Here is a 19188-nt window from a genome sequence, read left to right as displayed (position 1 = left end):
TACCATATTTGGTGTACTTTAGAACATGATCAATGTCCTACCTACAGAACATACAACTAAAATATAGTGTGGCTCAGTGGTGGAAAGTAACTAAGTACATTTACTTAAGTACTGTACTTAAGTACAATTTTGAGGTATTTGTACTTTACTTGAGTATTTCCAATTTCCAATACTTTTACTTCTACTCCACTACATCTCAGAGGCAAATATTGTACTTTTACTCCACTACAATTATTTGAAAACTTTAGTTACTAGTTACTTTTCAGATATAAACTATCATATAATGAAACATACATTAACCACTTTAGCCCTATTTTATACCTAGGCTATTTGAAAATAGCAGATCTACAAGCTCTCAACGCGTCGCATCGCGACGCGTTGAGAGCTTGTAGATCGGCTATTTTCAAATATTTAGTACTTTTACTTTTGGTACTTTAAGTACATTTTGATGCCAATACTTTTGTACTTTTACTCAAGTAAATTTAAAATTTTGGATTTTTACTTGTAACAGAGTATTTTTATATTGCAGTATTGGTACTTTTACTTCTTTCTTGTCATCTTTGCAAACATGCTTGTCCTCCAAAATGACCTTGACCCCACGTTCACGTGACTTCTGATGTCACGCGAAATGGGGTCTATTAGACAATACCATATTTGGTGTACTTTAGAACATGATCAATGTCCTACCTACAGAACATACAACTAAAATATAGTGCGGCTAATAGGGCACAAAGATGGAGGGTCCTTTTACCTGGCCCGTCGAAAGCATTGCTGGCTCCGTCGTTATGCTCTCCGTCGTAAAAGGCCAGCCGGATGTCCGAGTGACCGTCGAGGACCTCCTGGAAGACCAGGCCAGACACGTTGCTCCACAGCTGGAAGGCAGCCTGCACTGCCAGCCGCACGGGCCCAGGGGACAGGTGGCGCGGCCAGTTCACTATCCGGTAGGTCAGGTGGCGCTTGTACCACTTCTCACCTGAAAACAGAGAGACAGGAGGCAAAGCATGATGTCAGTGCTTTTAACTGTGTTTGATTCAGTTTGTGCTGGGCTGGCTATCGTCTCTGTCCGGTGGAAACCCCATATGTCTAAAAAAAACAAATGTACTTTTCAGGATTCAAATTCAAAAATAGCAAAAGTCGCAGATCTACAAGCTAGAAACGCGGCTACTTTGGATGCTTCTGTGTGACGCTTTCTCTGTTATGTTGTTTCCTTAATGTATATTTTTATCTTATTGAATATTGTATATTGTACTTTCATTTCAATGCCAGCAATGACTGCTACTGGCTGTATTGGTAAATGGTCTGCATTTATAGAGCACCTTTATCCAAAGTGCTTTACAGTGTGCATTACATTCACCCATTCACACAAAACACATTCACACGCTCATCAGGAGCAGTTAGGGGTTCAGTGTCTTGCTCAAGGACACTTTGCCACAAAAAGCCAGGAAGAGCCGGGGATCAAACTAGGGACATTCTGTTTTCCAAATGGCAACTCTTACCTCCTGAGCCACAGCCTTGTGTTTCCACACACAAAAAGTACATGTTGGCTATCGTCTCTGTCGGGTGGAAAAATGTTACTTTTCAGTATTCAAATTTAAAAAAAAATGCTTTTGTGTGACACTGACTGTAGTATGACGAAAAAACATATACGTTTATAAGATTAGAGGTTTCTGCCCCCGACAGCAAAGATATGTTATCGTATAACAGTGGGTACAGAACAGAACGTTTTGAACTCATAAACGTCACTACTGTTCCTTTAGACTCAACATGGATGTTGACAGTACACGTGTTGTATTATAAACACGGATGGGATGTACAGTGAGCCAGCCATCAACAGAAAGGTTTTGAAGTCGACGTTATGGCCTGAGTCACAGTACAGGGGCCTCTCCAAAATGATAGGATGCTAACCTTGTTAGCTCACAGCTGTGTAAACTCACAACCAACTGTAACTACATGTAAACAATTTGCTCAAACACGTGTCCGTGGCTTTCGTGACTTAGGCGTAATTACACGTGTTCTCACACACCTGAATAACACGTGGTAAAATCCTCTGTGCTAGTTTATCTCCTAAGAGTGTAGAAACGGAACCAAACGTTTCGGGTGCTATTTGTACACTCTTAGGAGGGGATACGACTCGGAAGAGTATAATCTCACCCGTGTATTCGGTGGATTACACTGGGTGGCAATATAGGAGCTAAAGCAAACACACAAACACTCACACACGTGCACTGCACACACACACATACAGGGCTACACTTTGGAGACACATTAGGAAAGACAAAAAGAGCCATGCGGCAAACATCAACAATATCCAGACAGAACGGCTGCCTGGCAGGAAACAGTCATCAGATAGGATTTATTACAGCAGCCAGCTGGACAGACAAGTCTCTATGGTTCTCCTCCATGTTGGAGAGACAAGTCTCTCTGGTTCTCCTCCATGTTGGAGAGACAAGACTCTCTGGTTCTCCTCCATGCTGGAGAGAAGTCTCTCTGATTCTCCTCCATGCTGGAGAGACAAGCCTTCTTGACTGTGTCTCTCTTTTTGTCCCAGGCCAGTGGAGTAGTAGAGCATTCACGAGTGGGGCACAGATGATTGGTCAGACATGTTGAATGACATCTTTTCATCCCCACAAAAAATCCGTAACTTTTATGGCCACTGAATTTAATATTTATTTCCATAGTTAATGTCGTTAAGGATGTTTGGTTTCTCAGGCGGGCTCTCTAAGCATTCAGCTATGGACGCCTTATGAATTTCAGCTTTAATCTTATAGAAATATGGACACACACACACACACACACACACACACACACACACACACACACACACACACACACACACACACACACACACACACACACACACACTCCATTATGTACTTAACGTGGCTGAGCACTTCACCATGTTGTCTTTAAATGACGTGTGCACTGTACAGTCTAACTATCAAGAGGCGTGATGAATCAAGTGCACCTGTCCTGAACTCAGCCACACATTCAGTAAACTTCTCTCCTGGTCTACTCTGGGGAACACAGGTAAGATTCACACTCACACACAACACACAGCTCTTGATGTGGTGAGAACACTTGAGCTGTGGTTAAAGAGTAAACACTTATCAGTCCATGAGCATGATCTACACCACTGGTTACCAAACTTTTTAACTCAAGTAGTAGCTCAACTAGTGAAAATAGCAGATCTACAAGCTTGTAGATTTTTTTTTTTTAAACATTTATTTATAGACATTTCTTGATTTTTTAATTTTATTTATGAAATACTTTTAAAAATGTTGGAAACCAAAAAGGGGATATTTACTCGCGACCCAAAATAATTGGTCCGCGAGTCCGCGACACAAACATGGGTCCCGACCCACTGTATGGGAAACAGTGATCTACGCCACTAGTTCTCAACATGAGGTCCGGGGCCCGCCAGAGGTCCTTGAGTTCTAATCTATCTAATCGATTGATCTAATCGATTGATAGGTAAAATAAAATGGTGTTAATTTAATTAGTGTGGAGTGTACAATTGGAACCAAATTTGGTTCCATTTGTACACTCAGAGTTACAGGCCCGTGCCTGTAACTCTGAGTGTACAAATGGAACCAAATTTGGTTCCAATTGTACACTCCACACTAATTAAATTAACACCATTTTATTTTACAGTGTAGATTGGCATCCCAGAGATTAAAAAAACAAAACAGCAAATGGGTGTCCATGGCCTAATGCATAGCAAACTGGGGGTCTGTGGCCTAATGCATATCAAACTGAGGGTCTGTGGCCTAGTGCATATCAAACTGAGGGTCTGTGGCCTAGTGCATATCAAACTGAGGGTCTGTGGCCTAATGCATATCAAACTGAGGGTCTGTGGCCTAGTGCATATCAAACTGAGGGTCTGTGGCCTAATGCATATCAAACTGAGGGTCTGTGGCCTAGTGCATATCAAACTGAGGGTCTGTGGCCTAGTGCATATCAAACTGGGGGTCTGTGGCCTAATGCATATCAAACTGAGGGTCTGTGGCCTAATGCATATCAAACTGAGGGTCTGTGGCCTAATGCGTATCAAACTGGAGGTCTGTGGCCTAATGCGTATCAAACTGAGGGTCTATGGCCTAATGCGTATCAAACTGAGGGTCTGTGGCCTAATGCATATCAAACTGAGGGTCTGTGACCTAGTGCATATCAAACTGAGGGTCTATGGCCTAATGCGTATCAAACTGGAGGTCTGTGGCCTAATGCGTATCAAACTGAGGGTCTATGGCCTAATGCGTATCAAACTGAGGGTCCTTGAAGTGAAAAATGTTGAGTCACTGATCACTGGCAGCGACTGGAGAAAATGAGGCAAAGCTCTGTGATAGAGAGAGAGAGAGAGAGAGCGAGAGAGAGAGAGAGAGAGAGCAGACAGAAAATACACTAGTTTTGAACCCTGAGGGACTCCGGCCAACCACATGGGGTTTAAGTGGTTAACCCCGTGAACCCTAGCGTCCCTATTCTAGGCATGTCATAATAAGCGGACACTCTGCAGAAATAGGTGAACATTCTGCTAAACTTTTCATTCAGGTTTAAACAAATTATTCAGGATTTACATCTTTAAGTGTTTAAAGGAAGGATGGACAGCTTTATGTGGTTGGTGAGGGGAGATATAATGTTGTTTTCTCTCAGTAATTCACTCTGAACAAGAGGGAAGCATTATAATGAATTATAGTGTGAGAAATGCCACCCCACCCTCATATGTTCTGCCTAAACACCACCCTGGAGACCCTGCGAGAAAGATCTGCTGCCAGCAAGGCATGTGTGCGTGCGTGCATGCGCGCGTGCGTGCGTACAGTATATTTGCGTGCATGGCTTGGTTCATGTTTAAAGCTGCAATCTGGAACTATTTTAATGAATAAAATGCTATTTTAACCAATCTGTAAGGTAGAGTATGTTAATACAAAATATGCAGTGGTTGGAGGTGGTCTCCCTACTGTAGAAATGTAGACCCTGGAGTCGGTTAGGACAGTGGTTCCCAAACAGTGGGTCGGGACCCATGTTTGGGTCGAGGACCAATTTTTATGGGTCGCAAGTAAGTAATCCCATTTTTTTCCCCATCAATTAAAATCAATTTCTTTTTAAGTATTTCATAAATAAATAAAAAAACAAAATCAAATAATTTCCACAAATTTATATATTTTTTTTAAGTTTAAGAAATTGTGAAAATAACAAGCTCACAACGTGGCGCGAAGCGACATCTTATGAGCTTGTGGATCTGGTAATTTCATTATTGTGAGCTTGTAGATCTGCTATTTTCAATAGTTTGAGCCCCGGGCAAACGTTTATTTTTTCTTTTGGGTCTTGAGCTAAAAGGTTTGGGAACCACTGGGTTAGGAGATCGATCCTACTGGTTAACAAGCAGGGATTGAGTCTTGGGAAGAGCAGTAGAAATGTGGCCTCACACACACGGGAGACCCGGGGGTCAAAACCAGGGCAGGACATGAAACTTTAACTGATACATACAGGCTCACAGTGCATGATATTCCAGTTTACACAGTAAAGCTGTACTTTTGTCATGCTATCTTCTGTTACAGGATAACAATTTAAAGTTGATAGCTTAAATTGCAGAGAAGTGAAATCTCCATCAACTTCAATGTTATGACAGCAGGGGAGTGAATGAAGTGATTTTTTTACTTAAGTAAAAGTATCAATGTAATGTAGGAATGCTCTGTTACAAGTAAAAGTCTGGAATTCTAAATTTACTTGAGTAAAAGTCCAAAAATATTGGTATCAAAATGTCCCATTTCACAGGTTTCAAATGTATAAAAACTTTTGAAAATAGCAGATCTACAAGCTCACAACGCGACGCAACGTGCTGTGAGCTTGTAGATCTGCTATTTTCAAATAGCCAACGCTTAAATAGGGCTGAAGTGGTGATTGTAACTAAACTAAAAGTTTAGTTACTAAAGTTTTCAAATAATTGTAGTGGAGTAAAACGTAAATTTTCCTCTGAGATGTAATGGAGTAGAAGTAAAAGTATTGAAAATTGTAAATATTCAAGTAAAGTAAAAATTACCTCAAAATTGTACTTAAGTACAGTACTTAAGTAAATGTACTTAGTTACTTTTCACCACTCATGCACAGAAAACAAACTAGACCTGGCAGGAATCATCCCACTGCAGAGCTAAAGGATAAGGATTTTGTTCCATAAATGTAATCCATCATTGTCAAAAACAAAAAAGTTGTTTTCACCTCATAGTGACTAAAAAGGATTAAAGCAGAGACATACTTCCTTGTCAGCCTAGCATCACCCCTATTGCACCCCTTTAACATTTTGTTGCTGTCGGGCAGAAACCTCTTATCTCCATATTCTAACTTTGTGTGTTTTTTTCGTAAATCAACGCCCTACTTGATCATACTACAGCGTCACACAAAAAGCATCAAAAGTTGCGGATCGACAAGCTCGAAATGTGGCTCGAAGCGACGCGTTTTGAACTTTGATGCTTTTGAATTTGAATCCCGAAAAGTAACAGTTCTGGACATAATGAGGTTTTCACCTGACAGAGACATTATCACAACAGTTTAGTTGTCTGACAACACAGAAGTATGTCTGCTAATATTATCTTAATGTGGTGTTTTTTTTCTTTATTTGCAGATCTCAGTCATTCATCATATTTGGGCAAGGTTTCAGCGCCATCCGACCTCCATTGACTTCCTGTATAAAATGATAGTTCTAAAAAGAGGCTATTTTATTCTACGATGACTTCTATCTCCCATGATGTGTGTGTGTGTGTGTGTGTGTGTGTGTGTGTGTGTGTGTGTGTGTGTGTGTGTGTGTGTGTGTGTGTGTGTGTGTGTGTGTGTGTGTGTGTGTGTGTGCGTGTGGCATTGGTTCTCTCTCAAATTGGGGTCCGGGGACCCCCAGGGGTCCTTGAGGGGGTTCCGGGGCGTACCCAGCTAAAGTAGTTCATATGGCATCACAATCAATTTAACCCCTTTATCCATTTATACGTTAGCTATTCAAAAATAGCAGATGTACAAGCTCACAGCGAGTCACTTTGTGCTGCTCTGCGAGCTTGTACATCTGCTATTTTTGAATTATTTTGAAAAATATCGAAAATGTTTGGACAATTTTGACTAATTTTAACATAAATCTTCTCTTCTGGGGGTCCCTGGCACAAAACATTTTCAGATGGGGGTCCGTAGCCAAATACACCGGAAAAGGTTTGAGAACCACTGGTGTACAGGGCTCCCAGCTGAATATTTCAGCATGATGTGTGTGTGTGTGTGGGTGATCTGCTGCACTCTCACTACAGACCACTGAGGTCTCTCTCTCGCTCTCTCTATCCCAGACCTCCACCGAAGGGTAAGGGGTCCCCAAGGACACGAAGAAGCCAGGAAGTCAGATACTGAAGACATTCCATGACTTCCCTTATGGAAGCAATTAGCATTACGAAGTGGTTGGTGGTGGTAGTGTGTGTGTGTGTGTGTGTGTGTGTGTGTGTGTGTGTGGGGGGGGGGGGGGGGGGGCTTATCAGAGTCATTAGGAAGTGAACCGAGATCACCTGATAACACTATTGTTAATGTGGAGGAGAACACAGTAGAGGTGTGCAAGGATTTCAGTTGTTACTGGACTTAAAACCACTTAAATCCCCAGCATCTGTATTATATTGTGGGGAAAGCGTTTCTGCTTCGGCAGAAAATAGCAGATTGACAAGCTCACAAGCAAGCTCACCAGCATCCATATTGTGGGGAAAGCATTAGCTGAAAATAGCCCACGACACGTTGTCGATCTGCTATTTCCCCACAATAATAGGAAACTGAAAAGACAGAAGATTTTTATACATTTTCGACAAAAGAAATCCATAAAAAAACATTATGAGAAAAAGTTAAAGTAGCAGATGTACAAGCTCACATCGTATCGTGGCGTGTCGTTTGTTTGTAGGTCTGCTATTTTCATTATTAAATAGGGCTTAAGTGGTTAATTGATAAGGTTTTTTTGTATGTTTGAGTCCCAGGGAGACACCAAATGTATCTTAAACCCTCCTATATGGTTGACCGGAGTCTCTCAGGGCTCTATACTAGGATATAGAGCCCTAGTATAGTATAGCCCTAGTATGACACTTTGTGACCAGCTCACAACGTTGTGAGTTTGTCAATCTGCTATTTTCTGCGAAAGCTTTCCCCACAATACGGATGCTGGGGTTTAAGTGGTTAAGCTAAAAGGTTTGGGGAAACTCTGATGTATGACTCCATATTTGGGCAAGGTTTCAGCTCGATCAGACAGTAATTGACTTCCATTCTAAAATTAAAGTGAACTATTTCAACACAGACACACAGACAGTCCCCACAGACCTATTTCTAGACAACTAACCTCCTACAGAGCCATGCGATACGAAGAGGGGGAGAGCTGAGCAGTGAAGCAGACTCCCAAATAAAACTAAAGAAAATTGGTTATAGCATAAATGCATTCATTCTCTTCAGTGACCAAGAGATGTACATACAGTATACTGTATGCAGGAGCAGCCAAAAAGATTGGGATGCAGAAATGAATGGTATGCAAAGGGTCACCAGTAGTCCAGGCTGGGCAGAGATCCATGAGCGCGCGCATGTGTGCACACACACACACACACACACACACACACACACACACACACACACACACACACACACACACACACACACACACACACACACACACACACACACACACACATATCAACCTGCACCGCTTATCATGGACAAGGGTGATGGAATGCCAGCTCTGTAAATATCAGTGGGAACGGCGATCAGATTCCTGCAGCTGTGGCTAAAGCCAAGCAGGGTTCCATAAGGCCATGCAGGTTTGTTATGCGTCCCGAGGAACTGTAAGAGATGTTCCCACACATCTGAATCACAGCGCACCAGACAAATGCTGACGATGAATATAGTCGGGGCTGACAGCCTGTCTGTGCGTCTGCAGGCTGGTTTGGTCAGGATGTGGTTAATGCTATCCAGCAGTCCAGAACGTACTTTTATGAAAATAAAACGTTATTGTATCCTATTAGTGTGTTATGTCAATAAAATATAACTAGCAGTGGTTGGAGGTGGTCTCTCTACTCTTCCATTGAGGAATTTAGACCCTGGTGTCAGGTAGGACACATACTGGTTGACAAGTAGTACTGTCTGAAGCTCATAAGCCCAATAGCTCCCCTGGCCCCAAGTGAGAATTGTCTAGATTCCCTCGGATGAGCGGTAGAAGTTTGGTCTCTCGTGCGGAAGACCTGGGTTCAACAGACTGCAGCTTTAAGTTACTTGTAAGTAGGAACGGCAGCTATTAGGACCAAAGAGCTCAGCCAGACAATCTATAGAAGCTTTGAAAACAAACTGAATGTGTTTTGTGCACAAAGAATTATCACAAAGATGGTTTATCTAATTAAAATAAAACCAACTTCAGTCAGAAAGGCCCACAGGGCAGGCACCTAAAGCCTGAATTTGGTGGCATCGTGCCTCACACAGAAAGCAGACGATCTACAAGCTCTACGACACGTTGTGAGCTTGTAGGTCATCAAATATTTTCTGTGTAATAAGTATAAATCAGGCGTGACGCATGCATCTGTAGCAACAATTGTTAACGTGATGGATGTGTGTGAGTAGCCTACTGCAACACCAGCTGACTATGCTCTGGTCTGTCTCAGACTAGCCTGAGGCAACGAGCTCAATCGATGGTCTTGAAGGGCGGATCCAAACCCAGCCGCCCGGATTCGTGCGGGGCTTCCTATTGCTTCACCAATCTATGTCCCCGCCTCCCCTCCCCTCCCCCCCCCCCCCCCCCCCCGGCCTGTGCACGGAGCACGCTGACGTCACCAAATTTAGAGCGACGCCCCTCTGTACTCTGATTGGTTAGGAGATAACAAGGTCCTAAGACCATCGTTCCTGCATGGCTCCGCCAGGCTTTTTTTCTTTTGTAACAAAAAAAAAAGCATGGGTTTCCGAGGCTAGTCTCAGACTGTCTGTCTCAATGCCAACCACCATACAACATTACAATACACAACCACATTACACACAACTACACTACATCAATGGATATTTTAAGCCAAATTGTAATGGCCTCTGGCCCGAAGGGGGAACAGGATCCACTATCATAGCGCTCCCTTTCGTGTGATGTTTCTCCCGACTGTCATATGAGCCGGGGGCCATATGTCTGGGACTAGAACAATGACAGACAGTGGTGGGACGTCAGCAAAGCTAGCCAGACAGTAGCCCATCCAGTCAGTCAGTTATTCAGCTTAGCCAATTAGCTAGTCAGTCAGTCAGTCACAGACAGTGTTGTATAAGCGACTTTGGGCTTGTTTTTCTGTTAAGTCGCTTGTAAATATTGGTAGTTGCGGGTTGCGTTTTATTTTTTGGGCTTGTTTCTAAAATGTTGTTGCTTATTTGGGCTTGCTTCCTAAATGTTTCTAAAAGTAAGGAGCCCCCAAATTAATGTGATTCGTATCCCCATTTGAAAACATTTTTGTGCCAGGGACCCCCATACCAGATTTGTGTTATTATTTTCACATTTTCCCCCAAGGTTTCCTAGAAAATAGCCGATGTACATAGGGTTTAAAGTGTTCATGTGTTAGTCCTGGTTGCTTATTTCTCTCGCAAAACCTGGCAACGCTGGTCACAGAGCCAGATAGATAGTCAGCCAGACAGACATCCAGTCAGTCAGTGATGGATTTGTTTACCCAGGTAGCAGATGGAACACATCAGGTACTGACACGAAGAGGCCGCGGCAAACATGGGCCACTGCTACATTCCCAATACATTAGCCAATCTCTTCAGTGACAGGGAGGAATGCAAGAGGTACACGGAGGAGAGGGAGGGAGGGAGGGAGGGAGTTCAGAGCGCCTCTCCTCTAACACACTGCCTCTACATGCTGAATGACTCCCACAGAAATGACAAGAGAGAGAGAGAGAGAGAGAGAGAGAGAGAGAGAGAGAGAGGGAGGCAGCAAGTTGAAAGTTGAAAAGCTTAAAAGTCCATGACTTCTTGGGGAGAGAGAAAAGGCAAGAAAAGAAAAACATGCGGTGCATGCAAGATATTTGAACAGGCTGCTCACACATATTGAAAACATCTACAAGCATTTAAAAAAACTAAAACAAATACAAAAAAGTGGTTAAGTCTGTCTCTGTGGGTTTTATAAATATTTAACCAATGAAAAGTATTGAAAAGAGTCGTGACTAAGTAATAACTACATTGGATCCATTAGAACAGTGGTTCCCTAACTTTTTAGCTCAAGACCAAAATGAGAAATCAGATGTTTGCCCGGGACCCAAAATAGTGAAAATAGCAGATCTACAAGCTCACAACGCATCGCGTTGCGAGCTGGCAGATCTGCTATTTTCACTACTTCTTAAACATTTGTTTTCTAATTTAGGTAATATTTGATCTTTTTATTTTATTTTATTCATGATTTCTTTTATTTTTATGTTTGAATTTGTTTTCAACTTAGATTTCTTTTTAATAATAATGACAAAATTTAGGAAACAAAAAAATAAAGGTATATTCACTCGCGACCCACGAAAATGGATGCACAACCCACAAATTGGTCTCGACCCACTGTTTGGGAAACAGGTTTTTGGGGGAAAAAGGTTTCCACCTGACAGCAACGATATCCTGAATCCTGGTCTATTTGAGATGTTCTGACACATCTGTTCCACTGATGAGCGAGAGGGCCGCCGTATGAAAAGAGAAGCATCAGCATAGTTGACCAAAGGCCAAACAGATTAAAGCTATGCCCCGCAATCAAGCCGTCCTGCTGCACCTTGTTGTCAAGAGAGTTTCGATCTCCATTTCGATCAGGGAGATTTGGCTAGGGAGGCTACCTTTGTGCCTAACAACTTTAAGAAATCTGTGAGACATTTTATAGCCACCCTTAACCACTCTTAAGTACCCCTAACCACTCTTAACCACCTTAAACGTTGTGGCCTTTCTAATGTTCCGCTCTATGGGGCTTTTGTTAGATATCTCGTGGCAGAAAATTGCAGTGATTTGGAAAATTGCCATCCTAATTATTTCTATAAGAATTTGAGTCTTCACGTGTATTGGTCCCGACGACAATGCCCTGTAGTCTTAATTTGGCATACAAATATTTTAGGACGAGTTCTTGGAAGCACTGCTTTGTTTACTGAGATCACTAAGAACTGTTGTTCAAAATCCCTCTGTAAGGCAAGATGGATCCAGGGCGGTTCTACACAGGCTATCTACAGTACTTAGGAGTTATCCGGGCCAGCATGTGACAATAGTCTTAATTATATCCCTGGGATCTATTAGTGCTTAGTTTTATGACAGTGGACACTCCCAGGTAACTTTATGACCATTTACTGCACTACAGGAGGTAGAGGGCCTTGCCCTCCGTGGTCACATACTGTACACAGCAGCTACACCCGCCAGGAAACGAAGACACGCGTGCATAAATCCTAAATACACATACAGACACTGAACCGCATCCTCCAAATTAATATTTAGCCCAAAACAGAGCATTTCCTTTCGAAAGACACAGGCATCCCATACTGAGACATAAAGTGCTGCTTGATGGGCGGCGGTCCGTTGATGTCCGGTGATGACTGCTATGGCGACTTGTTGTGTGTTCTTTGATGGCTGTAGAGTCCAGTGTCGGAAGCACACTTTGTCTGCCAAAGACAGACAGCCACGGTGCACATGATCGTTGTGCAAAGGAGGTTAGCTGAATTCTGAACACATTACATGGCTCAACTCTGCATTTTATTTAGTTTTTTTGCAATCAATGTTTTGGTCGCATGACCTCTATCAAGGTCAGGTTCAGCCATGCCCATTTGTTTGGCTTTTATCTGTTCAGCTGCGGTCCACGATGGTCTCCAAAAGTAGACAGGTTCAATTCCATATTTCTTAGTTATTTTTGATTATCTCTTGAGTTGATCCCTCTTCTTTTGTTTTCCAGTGCTAGAGACGATACATTTTTTTTCTGATGACGCTAGCTTCTAAGACCCTCTGGTTGGTTGTCTCAAATATATTGTTATGGGGGGTTACCGGTTACTTTTCAGGATGTGCTGAAGGCATCTAAATGTGAAATGTTTCCAGTTGTTTGAGAGGGTGCAGTAGAGTGCGCAGGCCGTGTCATGTTCACAGAGAAATGCTGAGATGCATACTTGCTACCCTACCCGGTACCACCTTTGGAGGAAGATAACTGATATTTACTGGGAAAATAACGTTGCATTGCAATTTCTTTCCGGTGAGCGACACCTTTGTGCAATAAAATCTAAATGACCGTTAAGAACTTATAGATCATTGCTTCTGTCGCCAGTAGACTGTAGTGTAGACAGTGGGTCTCTGATGGAACTCCCAACAAGCCGTGGTAGAGCTGAACTCTGAATTTGCACTCTGAATTTCCTACATGCACATGTGTGTGCACAAAGACATCTTGACATGGGCATATTAACACATTCACTTATCACCTTGTGGAGTGTAGCGTTTCTTGCGGAGTCGCGGCAGGCTGCCGGCGGGTGCCCTCCTCCCGGTGAAGATGGCGTTGACCCGCTGTGCCCATACCTGATGGCTGCCCTCATCCGTCACCCCACAGCGTGGCTCTGCCATCTGACTCAGGGTGGCTCCGTCCAGCCTCCCTGTGACGGGCAGTCGGGACAGCAACTGGAACTCCCTACAGTACACAGAAGAGCGGTTGATCATGTCATTGGACTTGAACTGACACTTCTCTTTGCTTTATTATTTCATTTGGTCTGAAACAAATTTTCCTGGGAGTGGTTTTCATAGTCAAAATAGAGGCAATTGTTCTAATAGAATTTAACCACATGAATCCCTAGCATCCCTATTCTGTGGGTGAACATTCGGCAAAAATAGCCAATCTACATTTTCACATCGCTTTGTGTTGCATCTTGTCGTGAGCTTGTAGATCGGCTATTTTTGGTAAACTACAGTGTAGAGCGAAAAAAGGAGGGGGCCTACAAAAGCCCCCTGAGGGACTCCAGTTAATGAAGTACATAGAGTTTAAGTGGTTAATAGCAACTGGTACATAATCCCAATAATGAGAGAATCTTTGCTGATCAATGTACTGTCCTACTGTACCTATGTAGATAGACCTTTATTGATCCTGAGGGAAATTCAGACATAGATGAAGGTAAGAGTAGAGAGATAAACAAGATTTTTTAAATTAATTTACTTAATGTTATGTAACAGTGATTACAAATAAGACAAAAATACAAAGATATTAAATAGAAGACTTAAAAGTCTGTCCTGGCCAATTGCACTTGGACTGACCAGGTTGTATGAACCATAATGTATGAACCATTAAAATAAATATAGGCACAAGCAATGAACTGCAATTCTTATTATTTCAAATCATGGGTGCAGAGTCAACCTGGCTGATTATTCATGTTTGAGGAAAGGGAAAGGTTCAACATTATTTACTTGGAGTCTGTGGAAAACATGTTTGTGATATACTGTATGTATTATGCCTTTCTGTGACAGTGTCCACAACAAGTGGATGTTGAAACGAGAATAGAATGTTGATAGTATAGTACACATGACATGTCAGATGCATAGAAATGCTTCCGTGTGATATCTCACACGCTTTTTCAGTCACATGTTTCAAAAATCTAATCTTTCAAACAATTCTAATGGCACAGAAGCTGGCCAGAGGGCGAGGAGGTTCTTGGAATTCCTGGTTGGTTCAGGGAGGGTTCAGGAGGTGAGGGTGTGTTTTACTGCCCTGCCTCGCGCTGCCTTTCAGCCCTAAGGCTGGGCCCACAGCAGCCAACCCCAGTGAACACTTTAAACAAGGCCAACAGACTCAGAAAAGACCAGTCCTACACAGAAACATTCTTAATTTAACTCTGTGTTAAGACGTGACTCAGGGAAATAAGGAACAAATGGAAACATTTACGCTGAGGATTTTACCGTGTATAAGAGGAATCCTTGTATGTACATGTCTAGAAGAAGGGAAAGAATTAGGGGGCCTACAAAACCCCCTGTGGGACTACAGTCAATGAAGTATATAGGGTTTAAGTGGTTAATTAACAGCAACTGGGATATCTTTGCTGAACAATATACTGTCCTACTGTACCTAGACTAGATAGAGCTTTATTGATCCTGAGGGGAATTCAGACATTGATGAAGAGTAGCGAGATGCACAAGACCATTTAATTATTGTTACGTAACAGCGATTAAAAATAAGACCAATACAAAAATATTAAATAGAAGACTTAAAAGTCTGTCCTGACTAATTGCACATGGACTGACCAGGTTAGCATAATGTATGAACCATTGAAATAAATATAGGCATAAGCAGGGGATTTCTACTGTGTATAATAGAGGAATCCTTGTATATGTACATGTCTAAAGCTGAAGAGGTTTGGTAAACTCTTCTCGTAAAGAAATAAAAGTATAAAACTGGGCTTTGCCGTCTCTTCTTCTGTTCGGGAACAACACTTACTTGACAGCTGACTGCACCTCCACTGCATTGTGGAGGTGGTTGTCCTGATGCAGATAGCCGTACTTTTCCAGAAAAGCCTGCAATCATTAAATCAATATTACATTTAGTGAATCATTTTTGCACAATAACCATGCAACGTACAACATTTGAGTCATTCTGCCTTCTCTATTAAGGCTATCAGCAACTGATCTGGAATACACCTCCAGCATAAGTTAACCACTTAAAACCCCAGCACCCGTATTGTGGGGAAAGCTTTCGCAGGAAAATAGCAGATCGACAAGCTCACAACGCGTCACGTTGCGACGCGTTGTGAGCTTGTCGGTCGGCTATTTTCTGCGAGCGCCTTCCCCACAATAACAGAAAAGACACTAGTATATAGCCCAGAGGGACTCCGTTCAACCATATATGGGGTTTAAGTGGTTAAGGAGTAGCAGCTCGTTGAGCAGCTTCACAGCCAGTGAAAACATGGCTTAAGGTTAAACAAACCTGTAATCTCTAATATCTGGATTGCATTTGGTTGTATGTATGTATGTATGTATTTGAAAGCACCACACTTAATGCATATACGCCTACACTTTATTACCCCCAATGTCTATTGTCTATTATGTGTCATGAAATATTTGCATTGTTATTGTTGATTTTGCGGTTTATTTATGTTTATTAACTGTAGCCTGCCAAGGGACTGCTGATTTATGTCTAACACTGCACATGGTTCCTTAGAAATAAAGTAACGGTCTAATAAACAAGGGCCACTCTGTTTTCTGTTCAGGCCCAAGAAGACAAATCTTTACCTTGTAGCCACTAGACTTGACAGACTCATAGCTAAAACTTCCTTTGGGGATCCGTTTGTGTCCCTGCTGCTGAAGAATATTACAGAGCAATGGTGATGGTCTGTTAAAACAAATCATGTCCCTTTAGGCTATCCCGAACGGAAGCTACCTCCCTGACTGCTTATGGAAAGAATAATCATAAAATGGAAAATTGTACCTATATTTTCCATTTCATTTGTGGCCATCTGTCAGCCAGGTAGTGACATGTGTAACTCTTTATGCTGCAAAGATGTGTGTAGGGCTGGATATGTGGTTCCGGACCACCCAACATACATTAGATAAAGAAAGACCCTTGGGGCTCTTACTCAACAACCAGGCATCCAGTGATTTGGTAAGTATTTTGAGTTTGAGCCAAGAAGCAACCAACTGCATACATGACTACAGATGTTGATGCATTATGCTTTGTTAGTATGTTGGAATTTTTATAGTACAATCTCTCGATCCCTCCCCTCTCAGCCTGTTCTAGATGAGCTGCATGTTCAGGCAGCTACAAACAGCAACAATTACAGATGTGGTAAAGATGTGATGGAAATTAAAATGCAACCGATGACAGATGTCTATTACAGTATATGAGGGGAATGCAGGGTTCTCTTGCCCTAGAGACAGAGAACGGCAAGCACAAGGCATGCAATTAATGTCAATCCCATGTAGGTACAGTATTCGTGTCTTAATTGTTGATTTTTGTGTGTGTAATCTCGACAGCATTGCAAATGAGGGGTAAACCTCAATGCTGTTTTCGAGAATAAATAAAGGTTTCAATCAATTTGTCATGTTTTGCTCCTAATTGTAGAAACACATGTGTTTAGTTTCATAGCCTACATTTAGCATTGTCCAATAAAGTGAGGCAGTGCCCACAAAAGAGCAGTCAAATTAAACCACTTTAACCCCAACTAGTTATAAAATTCCAAACATGTATAATGCAGACTTCTTTAAAACAGGGCTGAACTTTAGACTATATTGTTAAACTGTGCTTTATGGGCAATGTCATAGCCTACATTTTACCAGTATTTTCCTCCTGAATATACACAAATCTTGCTCTAGACTACAGCTCATATAGGGGTAAAATTGTTATTCTCTATTAAGTATATGTTGTAAATTATACTATTAAGTCGATTTGGATGATATAAAACTGCTGTCAAAATGCATCTTATTAGCTGCATGCAGCCCCATCATTAATCTTAGTGTTGATCAAAAATTACAATTACAGGCAAAGCAGACCACTAGAGCCAATTTGTACCTCGTCGTAGTTGCATGAAAATAGTGGCTTAATTGCGATGTAAAACGTTGTGAGCTTGTAGTAGATCGGCTATTTTTATTTAACATTTTTAAGTGAAGTGCATGGTCTGAGTGAAGATCAACCACACAATGCAAAACGTTAGTTTCAAATTCGATAACCAGCTCGCTAATCATGTCTAGTTTTATGCAGTCAAGTCTGCGCCTGCCTGACAGATGTTTAGGACTATTTATCTTATTGACAATCATAGCAGAGATGTAAAGTAACTAAGTACATGTAACTTACTCAAGTACAACTTTTAGGTATTTTTTACTTTACTGGAGTATTTTCATTTGTCAGTACTTTTACTCCACTACATCTAAGAGGCAAATATTATACTTTTACTCTATCCTTATTTGAAAACTTTAAACTAGTTACTTTGTAGATTTGGATTATTATTACACATCATACATTAACAACTTCAGCCTATACATTTCGGCCATTTGAAAATAGCCAATCTACAAGCTCACAATGCAATGCAATGCATTAAGAGCTTGTGTATCTGCTATTTTCGAAACTTTTGGTAGGCTACTTTGAGTACATTTTTAATTCCGGGCTTTTACTTGTGACAGAGTATTTCTACTTGCAGTATTGATACTTTTACTTTGAAGTAAAAGATGCGACTTTGCAATAATCCACCACTACCTCGGGGTCGGATCCTGCCCGGCGCTCCTCCGTTGCTGTCACCGGTGAACAGACGGCTGACTTCAGGACAATCAACGCCGCTAGAATCAACCTCCATGTCGGCCAGATGAAGTTGTCACCACGCCGGTCCGGAAGGGTCGGAGTCGGAGGTCCATGGTGCCACAGTAACATCACATCACACGCAGATCACGGGATAGAAACATGCATTTCTGTTCATAGATCTATACCATTATTTAATTTACAGTATAATTAATTGAGCGGATAGCCTACCATTATTATTTTACTGTATACTTAATTGAGCGGACCTAAACTGGACAAGGCAGAGCAGTTTCTTCACTAGGTCACTGAAGGCAGAGCCGATTCGTCACTGGATCACTGAAAGGCGTGAAAGCAGAGCCGTTTCTTCCCTAGATCACTGTAGAGAGACATGTCACCTCTCCATCCATCCCTCTACAAAGACGGAGACTTAAAGCCACAAGCCAGTACATTAGTGGGGAAGGAGGGCCGTCGCCGCCCACTTACTGCTGGGCTACATAAAACGCTGAAGGCAAAATACCAGCAGAGCATTTCACATCGTCTTCTTCCCTACATTCACCACTAGCCTGCTGTAGCTCTGATGCAACTGGACCTTTTGACTTGGTGGTGGACTGGGGAACATTTCATATTCACAGGTGCAAATTGGCCAGGAAACCACAGTTCAAAGACATAAATAACATATTGGAACATTACTTGAAATTAAAAACACAATTATGGTCCATTTCTTGAATTGTTATCGATTTGTATCGTCTTAAAGATATATCATTTATAAATAAAAGATTCCACCATCAGAACACTGTTGGTTTATCAGAATAGTGAAAAGCAAGCTTTCTGCATACCTACAAATACGGGTGCTTAGGAGTAGACCAAACTGGGGCCCAAAACGTACCAGAAAAGCTCCCTCACTCTGTTCAAATGCAAAACGTTGCGGTCGGGAGAAACCTCCCCTCCATATTTTAAGTTTTTTCGTAAATTAATGCCCTAGTTGATCACAC

At 41.9% G+C, this 19188-nt stretch overlaps 1 protein-coding gene across 1 annotated transcript in view; it reads right to left on the bottom strand.

Moving 5' to 3' along the window:
* The window catches only part of mmp28 (matrix metallopeptidase 28), a 31593-nt gene extending 12957 nt beyond the window's left edge, over window positions 1–18636 (bottom strand). Inside the window, exons 1-4 of the mRNA XM_080429636.1 lie at window positions 18158–18636; window positions 15410–15486; window positions 13416–13618; window positions 752–973 (exon numbers count right to left, since the gene is read on the bottom strand). Coding sequence (XP_080285762.1) covers window positions 752–973; window positions 13416–13618; window positions 15410–15486; window positions 18158–18328 — 673 coding nt within the window. The 5' untranslated portion in view covers window positions 18329–18636. The remainder of the gene's footprint in view (window positions 1–751; window positions 974–13415; window positions 13619–15409; window positions 15487–18157) is intronic.
* Between the last annotated feature and the right edge of the window lie 552 nt (window positions 18637–19188).

The sequence above is a fragment of the Gymnoscopelus braueri genome (genome assembly GCF_963280865.1).
Source record: "Gymnoscopelus braueri genome assembly, chromosome: 5".
Taxonomy (NCBI): Eukaryota; Metazoa; Chordata; class Actinopteri; order Myctophiformes; family Myctophidae; genus Gymnoscopelus; species Gymnoscopelus braueri.
The sequence above is the reverse complement of the archived record's forward strand: the minus strand, read 5'-3'. Positions and strand labels throughout refer to the sequence as shown.